The 14,344-nt window shown below is 38.5% G+C and overlaps 2 protein-coding genes across 2 annotated transcripts in view; both read right to left on the minus strand.

The window, feature by feature from the left end:
* Nucleotides 1-5,389, minus strand: part of adam22 (ADAM metallopeptidase domain 22) — a 63,193-nt gene extending 57,804 nt beyond the window's left edge. The window contains exons 1-3 of the mRNA XM_053327548.1: nt 5,293-5,389; nt 4,876-5,036; nt 926-1,002 (exon numbers count right to left, since the gene is read on the minus strand). Coding sequence (XP_053183523.1) covers nt 926-1,002; nt 4,876-5,036; nt 5,293-5,389 — 335 coding nt within the window. The remainder of the gene's footprint in view (nt 1-925; nt 1,003-4,875; nt 5,037-5,292) is intronic.
* On the minus strand, nt 672-13,961 carry dbf4 (DBF4 zinc finger). Its single transcript, XM_053326987.1, has 14 exons — nt 13,783-13,961; nt 13,494-13,604; nt 12,372-12,541; nt 11,759-11,962; nt 11,526-11,576; nt 11,356-11,425; nt 11,158-11,234; nt 11,001-11,046; nt 10,693-10,738; nt 10,470-10,595; nt 9,806-9,920; nt 9,222-9,337; nt 7,895-9,059; nt 672-682 (listed from the first exon to the last, which is right to left on the minus strand). The coding sequence occupies exons 2-13, from the start codon at nt 13,552-13,554 to the stop codon at nt 8,231-8,233; spliced, it is 1,911 nt and encodes a 636-aa protein (XP_053182962.1). The 5' UTR covers nt 13,555-13,604; nt 13,783-13,961; the 3' UTR covers nt 672-682; nt 7,895-8,230.
* Nucleotides 13,962-14,344: the final 383 nt, after the last annotated feature.

The following is a 14,344-nucleotide window of genomic DNA, read 5'->3' on the forward strand; positions in this document are numbered from 1 at the left end:
CATTCATACAATGGACCACTTCAGCACACACCAACATTAGATATTTATGTCCTAAGAGTGCTTTCCCAAAAACTGACAATAAACAGTACAGCACTGGAGAGAGCAGGAAAATATGTCCAGCAGAAAGATGATGATGAACACTGGAGTCAACACCAGTTTAACGAGCAATATGTGCCTAATGATTTACTTTTAACGAGCACAACATGTGAATTTTACTGAAAAGTGTTGTTGAGGCCAGAGAGAATGACTTGTGACTCATTTCAACAAGCAATTTAATATTAAAGTAATGCCTGAAAATTTAGAAATAACTCCACAAATTCATTTACACCAGGCATGTCCAAACTATTCCAGAGAGGGCCGTGTGCCAACAGGGTTTTGTTCTAACCAATCAAGAGCACATTATTCAACCAATTAACTGTCTGAAGACTGAGATCAGTTGATTAAATGAATCAAGCCTGGTGTCGTCCGGTTGGAATGAAAACCAGCAGCCATATGAACCTTTATGGAATAGTTTGGACATGCCAGATTTACACAAAACAATTGTGTAGCTGACATGTGAGCAATAGAATGCTAAAAACAACAAGGTTAAAGAATAAATCTGGATATTCTCTGTATTTTTCTTGCTGTCAACAAACAATGAACTCCTCCTAATTACGTTGGCTAGCTAACATGTTTTTAATATCTGACAATAACGGTCAATAAGGTCTACATCACACAGGAATATAATGTATCACTTTAGATATACACACTATACTAAAATCAGTCACCTGAGTTTTTTTGATGGTTTGGCTCTGCATATGAGATTTGTGACAATGGGAAAACATTTTTAAATATTGCCAGCCTTATCCTTTAGTAATCAAGCGGAGAGTTACGGCTACAGCTACATATCAACCTACAAACAGAGAAATCAGAAATGAATACTCACTGATTCAGTTCAACATCCAAGACGAATTTTCGACCAAACGCATCAACTTGAAAGCTTGCTTGGGCCACATGGTTAACCTGAAAAAAGGCAAAGAAGACACGTTATTAAGTTGGACTAAAGACACCCATTAACATATTCAACAATATAGTTCATCATCATCCACTTACAAACAGAGTGAACAAGCATGTTAATATCATATTGCTTTTGTTTTGTGAAAACCTAGCATCTCTGAAATTCAAATTTTGCAGCAAATAAGAAAACATTACTTGAACAAAACAAAGGAGTCATAACATTTCAACCCACACTTGCGTTACCATGATTTTCCCTCGCTTAAATTATACATATGTTACAAATAAATAAATGTTCTCTGACTGCATGTACTGTGTGTGCTTGATTTGGGTGGAGGAGGGTCTGATTCATTCACAGCACTGGGCACATATGGTCCAGGCTTCATTACACACCCTCAGGTCAATGAGAACTCCCTACAATCATTCCTCTGCAGGTCCATGGGAGTCCCAGAGCCCAAGCTAAAGCACAAGACACCTTCCCCCAGGCTCAGCCCACGGCCTTCGTTACAGACCGGACACTGCATGACAATGATTGGAGGAAGGGTGTGTGTGCGTGTGTGTTTTTTTGTTTCCGTTTGAGGAGGTGCCCCTGTGCTCACCCAAGGACGACCTTATCCCATGAGGTCCCTCATGACCACAGATTCTATTGTTCGTAGCAGTGTGCCTGTTCAATGCATATATGAGTGGGCGAGAGGGTGTGTGGGTGCGTGGGTGTGTGTGTGCACACGTATAAAGGGCAATCCCTTTCCACAGCACACTTTAGTTGATATCTAATCTGTCAGATCGGATCCGAGATGGGAGGAGGTACCAGTAATTGTGTTTAATGAAAGCACATCCTAGCCTGACTGAGACCACCACTTACATTGATTTCTGAGTTACAGCAGGCCCGATTTTCCACTCATGACTGTCCAAGTATGACTGTAAGTGCTGTCAAAGCACTGCGCACACACAAAGACACAGAGAGCATGCAAACATACAAACCAACCAACACACACACACACACACACTCAGACTGATTCCACTTGAAGCGTTTGTTTTTCCACCAAAAAAACAAGAGTGCTTTGCTGAACTCCCAGCTGCTCATTCAGCGGTGTAGCTGTTTGTGTCTGAGACTGAAATAGGCGATGCAACAGAGACCTATAAATAACTTCCTGTGTGTCACACATTTTCAGAACTATTTGACAGGTTTGTTTTTAGGCCATTGATCTAAAAACAGCCAATAACTGATCAAACTTTGTTCGAGTGACATCACGGACGATTGCAGAGCAGTTTCATCTCTCAGGAGAATAAGAACAGACTCAGCTTACAAATCAAATCAAAGACGCCATCATTTGTCTCCTCCTCCTATCCTGGATCTACTGCTCACCTGTGATGCATGTTCACTTGAGACTGTTGTTGATGTCTTGTATGTAAAGTATTTCAAGTATGTCAACACAATTGTCCTGCATTTATCAGACACAGTTAGTGCATCACCTTCACTGTAAAGAAGTACATGCTCATCTTAACTGGCTCCAGAGAAGGGAAATGAATCATGAAAGAATTGAGCATTTAGGCATCTTCATGTGAGCAAGGTTTTTTATATAGAGTAAAAATAAATGTAACGTTCACCTTCACTGTAGACAATCCAGTTCATTAAAAAAATGTGTCATGTGACAAACCTGTGATGGAGGATTAGTATCAACTTCAAAAGGAAAATATTCAAATGATATCTGATGGCAGATGGTTCCTGTTAAGTTGTTTACCCATCGGGCCGCAGCCCTGTCCGAGGTGTGAGAGAGACAAAGGGTTAACACCTCCCTGTTCCTGCCTGCTACCATCTGTAGCCCTCTCTACTCTCTGGGCCCTGAATAGGCTAGCCTACACAAGCCTAAGCCGCACAAATTAAAAACACATGACAGGTTTGCACAATACTAATTGAGTCATCCTTTGAAATGAACCCAGAAGACATGCTGCTTCACTGAACTGAGTCAGGGAACACAGTAACAGTGATTATGAGTATTAGGGTAGTATATCGGTTATTACAGATGCTACAACCAAATGGCTCCGGTAGGCTTTCTTTCCAAACTAAATTGTTGTGCCCATGTGTTTCTGATAAATACCAAAAGATTTCTGTATAATGTTGTTAGATGACAGATTTCTTGGGTGATTAAGTCTAAGCATACTGTGAAACAAGTTTAAACCACATAAATCCTACTTTACCTACACTACTAGTCTAGTGTACAAAAAACATGTAGACTATTAACTTTAAAGTCATTCATGCATTTATTATACTTACACATTTATTTTATTTATTTTTTGTCTCTCTAGGACACATTTCCTGCAGATTATCGCAGCAAACATGGCAGCTAAATATAGCCTCAATGATGCTGTGTATTTGAGGCTGATGTTCTAATATTTGAAAGTTACAAGAATACCATCATGGTGTATCAACTGAGTTTTTTATATAAACAACTAAAATAAACCAATATTTCTGTTATGGATTCCTGAAATGTGGTCATTTAAGAATTATGACCAAAAGAAATGTTCTCTTTTACCTTCCAATTTTAAGGATGTCTTATAAATGTGCTTTTATCATTGGTGTGTGTGTTAGGAAAGCCGTTTAATTAAAATGTATTATGATTATCTTTATTATCATTATTATTATTATTATTGTTATTATCATTATTATTATTGTTATTAAGAAACTAAAATAATCTTCAGTGCCCTCTAGGGAACAAACAGCGTAATAGCGAAATATAATCTTAAAGAGGAGATCATATCATGCTTTTTGAAGTGATGCTTCATCAGTGAATGCTCCATGTAAGTCAAAAGCCAGGCCTCACCTTGCTCTGAATGCTACGTTTGCAAAGTTACATCTACTTCCCCATCTGACTGACATCAGGTTGATCACACATGCCCAAAAATGAATCTGTTGCCAAGATTGTTTACATTGTTGACATTTTGAGCAAAGTACAAGAAAAATGAAATGAAAGAAAGTGAAATCCTACTACTTCTGTTTGTTGATGCAGCCTTCAGGGCCACCAGAAGTCTGTCGAGGGGCTCGTTGTGAGGAAGGTCTTAAAGCTAAAACGGCCAGTTTCAGACAGAGGCTGAACTGAGGAGCTGCATAAAGAGCCCCTTTAATATAAATAAGTAGTTTTTTAGTATTGTAAATCATGCAAACATTTTCCAGTGGAGACCCAGAATAAAAATATAGACCTGGTAATATGGGTTATATGTCTTATTTAAACACAGCGTTGGCATTTCCATATTGAAATCAACTTATGCAGATACTGATATGTTTGTGAGGCTACGCTCTGTGGTTAATATTGTCCATTCAAGCGCATCACTCATGTAGTAATGTTTCTTAATGGGACCTGATATGAGCTTGCAGGTGACACCGCTGCTGGAACAGCAACCCAGCTGGACAGACAAGATGTTTCTTAGAGGAATTAAGTTATCACTTAATTATTAATTATCCTGGTCCACATTAGCCAGATGACTAGCCAATGATCTTCTAAATGTACAGTGTCAACAAAAACAGGTTATTTCACTATGCTGCATATTTCAAATCAATAAGGCAGAGGAGTCTCTTTTTGCATGTGAAGGCAATGATGACCCACATAGCACCTGCAGACAGTCTAATTAGTTAGTGCGGCCTGCTCCAGCCTAAATGTTTCAATGTTTTTTCTGTTTTGCTGGTAATTAACTAATTATTCATTACCCTTCTGAGGACAAGAGCAGAGACGGAGATGAATCAACGCAAACATAAACAAGGTGGAAACATACAGCAGAGATCTCTTCTGAAGGCATCTTTCAGCGTCTGTGAGCATAGTCTAGTCCCTCCTCTATCCATCCATCCATCCCTCCATCCATCCCGACAGCACTGAAAACACCGTGTACCTGTGTGGAGCCGGGGCTGGCTTTAACTCTGGTGCTGAGCTCATCCTCTGTGATCTGGCTGAGGTTGTGTCTGCTGTACAGCAGGCGGAGAGGCACCGTGTCCTCCTTCCCGACGAACCTGCCCGCATCACGAAGAGCCTTCAGGCTCGACAAGGCGTCTCCTGCACAGAGAGGAAAACACCGATTTCATTATCCGCCTGTCCCTCTGTTCACCACAAACATCGCCATATGAAACGTCGATCGGTCTTATTCCCTTTGATGACATGAAACAGCAATAGGCTGCATACATATTTTGGAGGTAAATCATGAAGTAGGCGAGGGTATGATCACAAATATAAACACAGGCCTATTTATTATGATTTAACTCTTTATTTCCGCGAAAACAATTAATGTTATATCTAAAATAGCATCAGTTACCAGTCCGGAAATTAGGGCTGCTCGGGTGACCGACGTGCATCAATCCATAGACGCACAAAAGGGAAATCCACCATCGCGGGCGCATCATCAGCATCATCACCTTTCTCTCTCTCGATGGAAATTATAAAACAATGCGGTATTCCAGGAGCAGGATCGCGGGGTCCTGCCTTCGCTAGGGGAGCTTGAAGTCGGGGTTGGTCGTCTGGTTAACGCAGTCCCTCTGTTGGGGGGCCATCGGGGTCCTTACGAGTCTGAACGCCGAGCGCGTCTGAGCGCACCGAGACCCCGCTGATCAGCAGCACGGAGGGAGGAGAGAGAGAGAGAGAGAGAGAGGGTGGGGGAGGTGGAGGGGAGGAGAGGAGAGGAGTGGGGACACCTCCTTAAAACACATCAATATCCAGCGGCTCACTGCAGAGTCGCCTAATGCATAAATATGAGCAGCAGTGGAGACGGGATGGAGAAAAGCTGCGGGCCCGGCCTTCTGCCCACTGGACCGACATCAAAGCCCGCCTCCTTCACGTCCCTCCATGTTAAGTTACTGCAGGAGCGCCTTCCCTGCCCAATTCTGCCTGTTATTATCATCATGACTCAGTCATATGTAAGGTCCCAAAAATAAAAATCTTCAGGATAACATGAAATGTGAAAATGATTATCTATGTGGTAGTGTTATTTTTATATAACAATTGTTTATTCCCTTTTTAGGACTGTAACAATACCAGATTTATTTATTAAGTGCAGAGATGTTTCCAGTTTTGTCAAATCAAAAAAGAAAATAACATAGCCATGTGAACTGTTTATTGAGCTGTTACATATCAACCTGAGTCCTCTCTTTCATATCTTTGACAAGACAATATTTTTCTTCTTGTGCAATTTGTTCCTTTTCCCATAAAACCTGTAAACTGTTGATAGCATCAACAAGATCTTCTGTTGTTGTTTATACAAGTCCAGCATGGTGTGGACTTGCCCCAGAGCCACATAGCAAATCTTTCAGTTTTAATGAGAGATTTGAAGATTCATTTTTTACCAGACATAATGATTGTTTACACAAAGAGCTGATGTGGCTCAGGGGCAAATATTGCAACTTGAAAACTGCAGTATAGGCCATATTCCGATTTCAAAATTTCAATTGTTCAGCCAGGGCCTGGAGACCTGTCGCCTCTCCAACCCCTGCGATCCAATGCAAGATAAGCAGTTAAACATCAGTAGGTGAATGGACAAACCAGCGCTTATTAAAATATAACATCTTTAGTGTGTGCATGGTTAGTTTATGGATAGGCAGGTGTAGTGTGTAAGGGGTATTTTCTCAGTTTGTGTAGTATAATCATAAAGTACGGTGGCCGGGAGGTGCAAACCAAGATTACATGTGAAACGCATCATACATTTTCTTTGTAAAAGTGTTTTGTGTCTTGTTCATGTGTTTTCTGAAATGTAAATTTGTTTCAGGACTTGTAAATGTGTTATGGTAATGTATTTTGTTTTATGATATGTAAAAATGTTTTCCAAAATGTAAATTTGTCTCAAGCTTTGTAAAAGTGTATCACATGTTGTAATCTTGGTTTGCACCTCCCAGCCACCGTAATAAAGCCCAATGGCTGCAGGTCATAAGAATGATCATTTTTGCACTCGGTATTGCCTCAACCTTTTCATTTTAAGCATTGCTGTGCTTGTACCGTGGAACACGTTGCTGCCTGTGTCTTTTTCTTTTTCTTACAGTCTCCCATTTGACCCAGTACATCCATTTGCGAGCAGTGGGGGAGAACAAGGGCACTATGCTAAATGCACCAAATGCAGGGGGAAGCTGAACTAATGCATCAGAAAAAGCACACGAAGGCAGGTCCTGAAAAGCGCAGCACTTAAGAAGAATCCTAAAATGTCACAAATAATGTCAAGTACCACACATCCAACCGAGAAGTCACTCATATGAAAATTCATCTGCGACCCACAGATATATTTTATAATACAAATACATTCAGTTTACCACATCTGAGAAGATACGAGTCTGCCTTCATAAGATTAGTGTATTCAATGTTCTGTGAAAAGATGGCACACTGACACTGTAAACAAAGAAAATTAACACTTTCTTACATGCACTTTGATAAAGTTAGTGTCAATAACGTGTTCGACCCTGTGACATTTTACTCATTTGTTAAAAACTATATTTGGCTGGTATTGACAGATTGAGATCCAATACATCTATAATCTATAACACTCTATACCTGGAATTTAGTTTGTTGTGTTTTCTTCTGCAGAGCTCTGTGGAAAAGCAGCATCATGTATGGGCGGGATTTTAGCTTCATTCAAGCATGTTGGCTGAACTTACTGTGCATTTTCACACTAGCCTCTACTGTAAATTACATCAGTTAAGACAACCCATTCAATATTTCTTCTAACACCTCAGAGTCAATGCTGACGTGTTATTTCTCACTACAATGAATGTACATTTCATGGAAACCTCATGAGGAACATTGATGTCTTTTATTCTTAATAAATGAATACCTATCACAAAGAAAATAGGTAAAGTGAGGATGAGTTAAGACTGACAGATTATTCCAAATTATTAATGTTAATTTAATTTTATCAGCGATATTATAATTTTGAATACATTACCACTCTTTTTTGATAGTTCTTTGTGTTGTGTTTATAGTAGAAAATGCCAAATAAATGTTAAATTTTGTCATTCAAATTTCTAATTTTAAGTGTGGAAAAAGTGCAAAATGTCATAAAGCATACATCTTATAGCCACTGTGATGATAACAACAATGTCGACATGTATTTTACCTCTTTCAAGTTTAACATCTTGTTCTATGCTATAGAAAAATGCTACAGCACATAAGCAGCTGCCTTACACTTCAGATAAGCCAGTGTAGTTCATTCTGTTTAGGCTTGGTTAAAGGATTGGAAAGGCAATAATGGTCCAGTGTATCCCATCAGCTCCTTGTTAGTCCTCAAATCCCAGAAATTCAACATCCATGTCATCACTTGACCGGAAAAGCTCCCGCAGCGTCAACAGGGAGTCATCAGGAATGTCATTTGGCTTTTCATGTTCTTGACACATAACATGTGTGTCTAATTTCCGTCTTTTGCGTTTGTAAACTCTCACCCTCCTCTGTATTTTTCTGACTGGGGAGCAGCTTTGTGTGGGAGGATTTCTTCCCGCTTTGTCTGAGAGACTGTTTCGAGTCATTCTCTCGGGTGATATGTTTCCCTCCTGGGCAGCCTCAAACGGTAAACAATCTTTGTTCATATCAGATTGCTCTTGGTGATTTGTCGTATCATTAAGGCTCACCGAGAGTAATTCATTCTGTGCATTAATATTATGTGAGGGTGAGGATAAGCTAATCATATCTGTGTGAGATATTTGGCCCTCCGGGTCAACCTGAGTAACTCTGGAGGGAAAAGAGGCAAGACCTTCACCTCTAGGTGGAGCGGTTTCCATGTTTTGTTGAGGACTTTCAGCCAGGTCAGCTTTTTGAGTGAAAGAAGTCAATGAATTCTGTCTGCACAGTCGTTTACGTGCGAGAGATTTGTGTTTGGATCTGTCTGAGGAAGTGAAAACGTTCCTACTGTCACCATCTCTTTGAATCAGAGGAGCAGAACCAGGAAGTGAACTGATTTTTAAATCGTGTCCTGAATAAGATTCCCCACATTGTCCGTCAACAGTTTGGTGCTGTTCCTCTTTAATAGTCTCTGTGGTATCAAGATCTCCCCAGTGTCTTGGCTCAGTTTTCCCACATGGCACAGGAGCAATCGGAACACTGCATTTTGGTCTAATGGGAACAAAGAAAAATCTGTGATGAGTTGAGTGGAGCAGAAAGCTATTAAAAAAACGATAACAGATAAGGATACCTCAAAATCAACCGGGGTGAAGACATGAGATTTAAATGCATTTATTTACTAATTATGTTAAAGGAATAAAAAAAAAAAAATACCTTTTAATTTTACTTTTGATATGGATGAAGTTGCAGTGCATGGTGGAAACCAGTCTGTCCACCACAAAGTACTCCTCACTCTTGGAGAACGCCTTGTGACGATCGCTCTGTAAATGCTGAACAGAAAAAAAAAACAGCCAATTTATTGACAACAGCTGTCCGGTGGAGAGCACACTATTTCCTCCACCACACAAAAAAAAAAAATTCTCCCTTGTGTGAACTTCTGCCACATGTTAAACTGTTTACAGCAAATACATAAATAAAATCAGACAGCATTCACAATGAGCACCATACTCATGAGTAACTTTAAATAACAAGTTCTTCAGGCATCAAGTTCACATTCAGCTTGAGTCAAACTAAAGAAACAGATACTGAGACAAACTTGGCAACTTCAATTTTGAATTGTGCTGGGATCAAAATTATTATTGTTTTTATAAAAGGACTAATTATTTAATATATCAGAAAGCTCTGTAGTTTTCTTGCTTAAAAAGACAATCTGAATCACACAAAGGTGCTTTGCCATAAATTATTGCATTATAGTTATTGTATTTATAGTTTTCACATCCGCACATATGGAGACTTACTGTTGTCAGGTTTTCGTATTTGATCATGCAGCACTCGCAGTAGCCGCCTCGTTTCTTGTCTTTGTTCTTCTTTCGGCCTTGTGCTCTTTCTTCACTGGCTGAGCCTTTCGCGCCTCTGTTACCCGAGGAAACCAGGCAGTCAAACAAAAATATTTAAAAGCAAGATGAAAACAGTTTGTATTAAGATATATTTTCATTCCAGCTCAATGAACCGTTGACTCTTTGGCAGCATTTCCAGCTCAAATTGTGCAGACAAGCACTTTTTCAAACCCCTTTAAACAACAGAGTGAAAATATGTGTAAGTTGTTATTTTCCAAAACTGAGGTTAGGTTTCACCAGAAAGTATGAAGTAGAAACAAGACAACACAATTAACTGAGAGCAAAATATCATGAACAGAACAACACTACTGAAAGACAGATGCAGTGTCGTTTTTGTTTTGTTTAAAAAAAAAACCCAAAAAAACAACGTGTTGGTTGAACTAATTTTGAAGCTCATTAAGAGGAAAGTTAGGTGAGATATTTCAGGAGTTAAAATGTTTTAGGTAGATTATCAAGGCAGAAGAAGAGTTGTTTTTTTTGTTAGTTTAAGCAGTCCTTGTATATGTGTGACATACCGTACGATCTACATGTTAATTTAGATAAAAGCAAAGCAGAGTCTGCATACCTGTGTGCCCTCTGTCTGTTCCCCGGATTATCTTTGTCCTCAAAACTGAAGGGACTGCAGGGAGGAACGGTCTTCAGGTTTAACTCAGGCATGTTTGGCATATTGAGGTAGATTGGACGGTAGTGTCTGAGGAGAAGGAAAGAAAGATCCATATTATAGTCTGTGGATGTAAATAATTTAAAGACAGTAAGTGGATGCGAGTCTCTTTTTTACTGTCTCTTACCTGCTTGAATCTTCAACCTTGACAAATGGCTTAGTGATCCGGCCTCCTGCAAAAATAAAATAAAATCTAATGAACTTTTATTGATTTTGGGGGTATGTTTGCCTTTCTTGGATAGCGGACAGTGAAGTGGCATAGAAGAAACAAAAGGTCCCTTGCAGGAGTTGAACCAAGGACATTTATGTAGCATGTGCAGTAACCATTCCTCAAATAACATTTAGAGGTGTATTTGTAAAGCATCAAGAACAATAGGCAATATTTATGCCTGAAAAAAGAATTTAGTTACCGCAGATCCCATACAGGAAATTTACCTTTGCATTTCTGAAAGCTTTGCTTTGCTGCTGGCTCAGTTTTGACCTGTAAAGAAGAGTAGAATAAGTATGAAAACCCACAATGTAATAATGATGAATAAATCATGTTTAAGATAATAATCCCAAAAATAGTAAGATATTAAAGTTGTAAACTTACATTTGTTTTGACAGAAGTGGTGACAGGACACTGGCCTCTAATGGTCTTTTTTTTCTTCTGAACATATGCCATTACATCTGCAAGTGCCATACATATTTTTTAAAACTAAGCCAAAACACAGCAACACCATCTCACACAAAGAACAAATTCACACAATGCAAATGATAGTTGATGTAACTTGAGAAAATGGAAACATACCATCTATGTAGAGGATTTTCACACCCCACTCCAAAGCATTTGACAGGATCTTGTTCATTTGTACCCTCTTCTAAAAACAAATAAATGTCTATCAGCACAGTAAAGTCTTCAAAGAATACCATTTAAATGTGAAGTGCCTTAGTAAACTCATTAGTATTGACTGAACAAACCTGCTCTTTCACCACCCTCTCCACCAAAGACTTCCCCCGGCTTGTGACAAACTGTAAAGTAAAAACAACAGAAAATATAAAAAAGGCAAATAAGAATCACAATAACTGCGTGAACATTTAAGACATGAATAACCAGTAAAATGGTCAGAAAGGGAAAAGCATCAGCAAGAAGTGAGACAAATCTAAAAAGATAATCCACATCATGTTTGATGAAACAATGAAAGTGAACTCACTGCGTCTGTTTGGCCCTGAGACCGGCTTTTCATGTTGTCCCCATGGCTCCCAGGTCGGTGAGGATTTGAACGAGGGTGAGGTGAACTCTGTCCGGAGTCTGGGCTGGGGACTGGCGAGTCCTGCCTGAGGCACTGCACATATCTAGCTTCCCTCTTGTTGGATACCAGATACTTTATTTCCTTGCTGAAGAACTTCTCAACAGTCTGAGTGACAGAGCAGAGAAAAATTCGATAAGGTTCATTGGGAACACTAGAATTGTGTATTTGCCTGTTTTACTCACAGAGGCCTGTATGAGAGTGTAAAATATGTTAACAGTGTCTTACAGGATATACAACCCAAGTCATTTTTTGGTGCTAAACCAAATGTGTCCATAGTAGTTTAGATATTAGTTTAGTTTTGAGTAAATGAACATGAGAAAATGTCCAAATTCTCTGGATTCAGCTTCTCAAATGTCAAAAGTCATAGGTATAACCTTTAATTGTTGCGTTTTGTGAATAAGTCTGTCTCCACACTAAATTTCTCAATCATAGATTTTCTTTTTCCTCACAAAAGAACTGAAAAATTTTAAGCTTCTGGAAAACAAAAAAACAACCAAATGCGTTTTCGTCTCACCCCTCCGAGTTCTTTGATGTCTCTCTCCAATGTCTCTACTATCCTGTTTGATGGCAGGTCGAGGAAAAACACTTTCCCGGCAAAAGGTTTGACTTGAGCTGGATGGTGCACATGTACTGCTGCCGTCGCTAGGCTCAGTGTTGTCTTGTCGCCACCAGTGCTGCCTTTTCCTAAAAGGCAATCAATAAAGTCACAGGATGAGAACAAGAGATGATCAATTCAATGGTTTCTTATCAACCACATATTAAACCATTTATTTTACCAACTGATTGATCAGCCTTTATCAAGTCAAATGTCAAACTTTAAATAGGTACAGCTCCTGCAATGCAAACAGTGGCTTGCTTTCATCATGCTGTTAAGAAACCTTCAAGACTTTATTAACTGATTCATTTTTACAGAGAAACTTTAACTTATTACACTTAAAATAACATATAAAGTACTTTGTTTACTAAATATTGTATTAGAGCTGCAATGATTAGTTGATTAATCAGTTAGCAAATCAACAGAAAACTAATCTGCAACTATTTGAATAATCAAATAATGGTCATGTTTTAAACAAATATGCCCTAACCGATATGTCAGTCAGTCAATATAAGTCACAATACTTGTATAAGGATACAATATTATTGTTATTTTAAATATACTGCAATATGCTGTGATATATTGCAACTCATTACCTTTTGTCACTGGGAAATTATGTCCCCGAAGGAAAAAAACCTTAATCCAGTTTCTATAATAAAAGATGGATACTTGGCGTCCGTGTATCGATACAATATTGTCATACATTATTGTCATACATATCGTGATACTATGCTGTATCGATTTTTAAAGCAGAACAATCACTTTCTTAACAATGTCAACAAAAACTGAAAACTTCAGATTTTATAGCAGAACTGTCGTATTAGATTGCACAAGTGTACCTAATAAAATGGTCAGTGAGTGTATATGTATAAATAACATTAATCTTTAGTTTTTGATTTATCTTTTATATTACTTTTTCTTCTAATTTTGAGCTTCTGAGTGAATTTCCTCTATGTAACGTATCTCTACTTCTCAAATTCAACAATAAAAGGCTTGGCAATAATCAGTTACAACACTGAAATAAATAAGAATATAAATTACCTTGCCAGCTGGGTCCGTCGTGCTTTTGGATGCGTTTTGGCTTCATTTTATTCTCTTTCATTGAGAAAATAGTCTTTTCTTTTACTTCCTATCCAGGAAGTCCTCGTCTGCCTGCTGTGTGTAAATAAAAAAAAGATTATTTAGAACACAGCAGTTAGAAAACAAAACACTGAAACAAAAACAACAGTACTGATAGTAATAGTAACAATTTAACACTGATTAGCTGATAGTGATGTTATTTATTCGCTGGTTAAATTCGTTAAATTACTAACGTAACTTTTAAACTTACCGTTCATAGCTCTCTCGGTTAATTGAGATGCTTTACTTACATTACTTTCCTTCGTAATTAACTTAACTGGCTCAACAACTGCATTCGCATGTTTTCTTACCAAATGCTGCCCACTGGTAGGACAACTTTTGAAACATCTAGTGAGTCCGATATGATGAAATTTAACTTCAGTATTTCTCGAGTCGTCTCTTTCCCGCTTTAAATACAATGGCGAAGAAAGTGTTTGTTGCCATGTTTGACACTTTCCGTTCACGTAATCGCTAAATGTTTCAAAAGGTTCCCAGATTTCACTGATGGCATGTTTATAATCGCATCAGTATATTAAGTTTTTGTAGTCTCTAACATACTCTCATAGTAAATAATTGGCTCTATTACTTTCCTCTTCATGCCTCCGAGAAACTGAACAGTAGTGCGGATTTACAAAAACGAAACCTGGCAACACCGGAAATACGTGAACGCCCCTTTGTGTTTGAATGTGATGTTTCTCGGTTGCTATAAAAACATATATAAATAAAAACACATTAAGCATACATAAACAGACTTTTTTATTTAGATAAATACT

This window comes from Scomber japonicus, chromosome 10, assembly GCF_027409825.1.
Source record: "Scomber japonicus isolate fScoJap1 chromosome 10, fScoJap1.pri, whole genome shotgun sequence".
In the NCBI taxonomy this organism is placed as follows: Eukaryota; Metazoa; Chordata; class Actinopteri; order Scombriformes; family Scombridae; genus Scomber; species Scomber japonicus.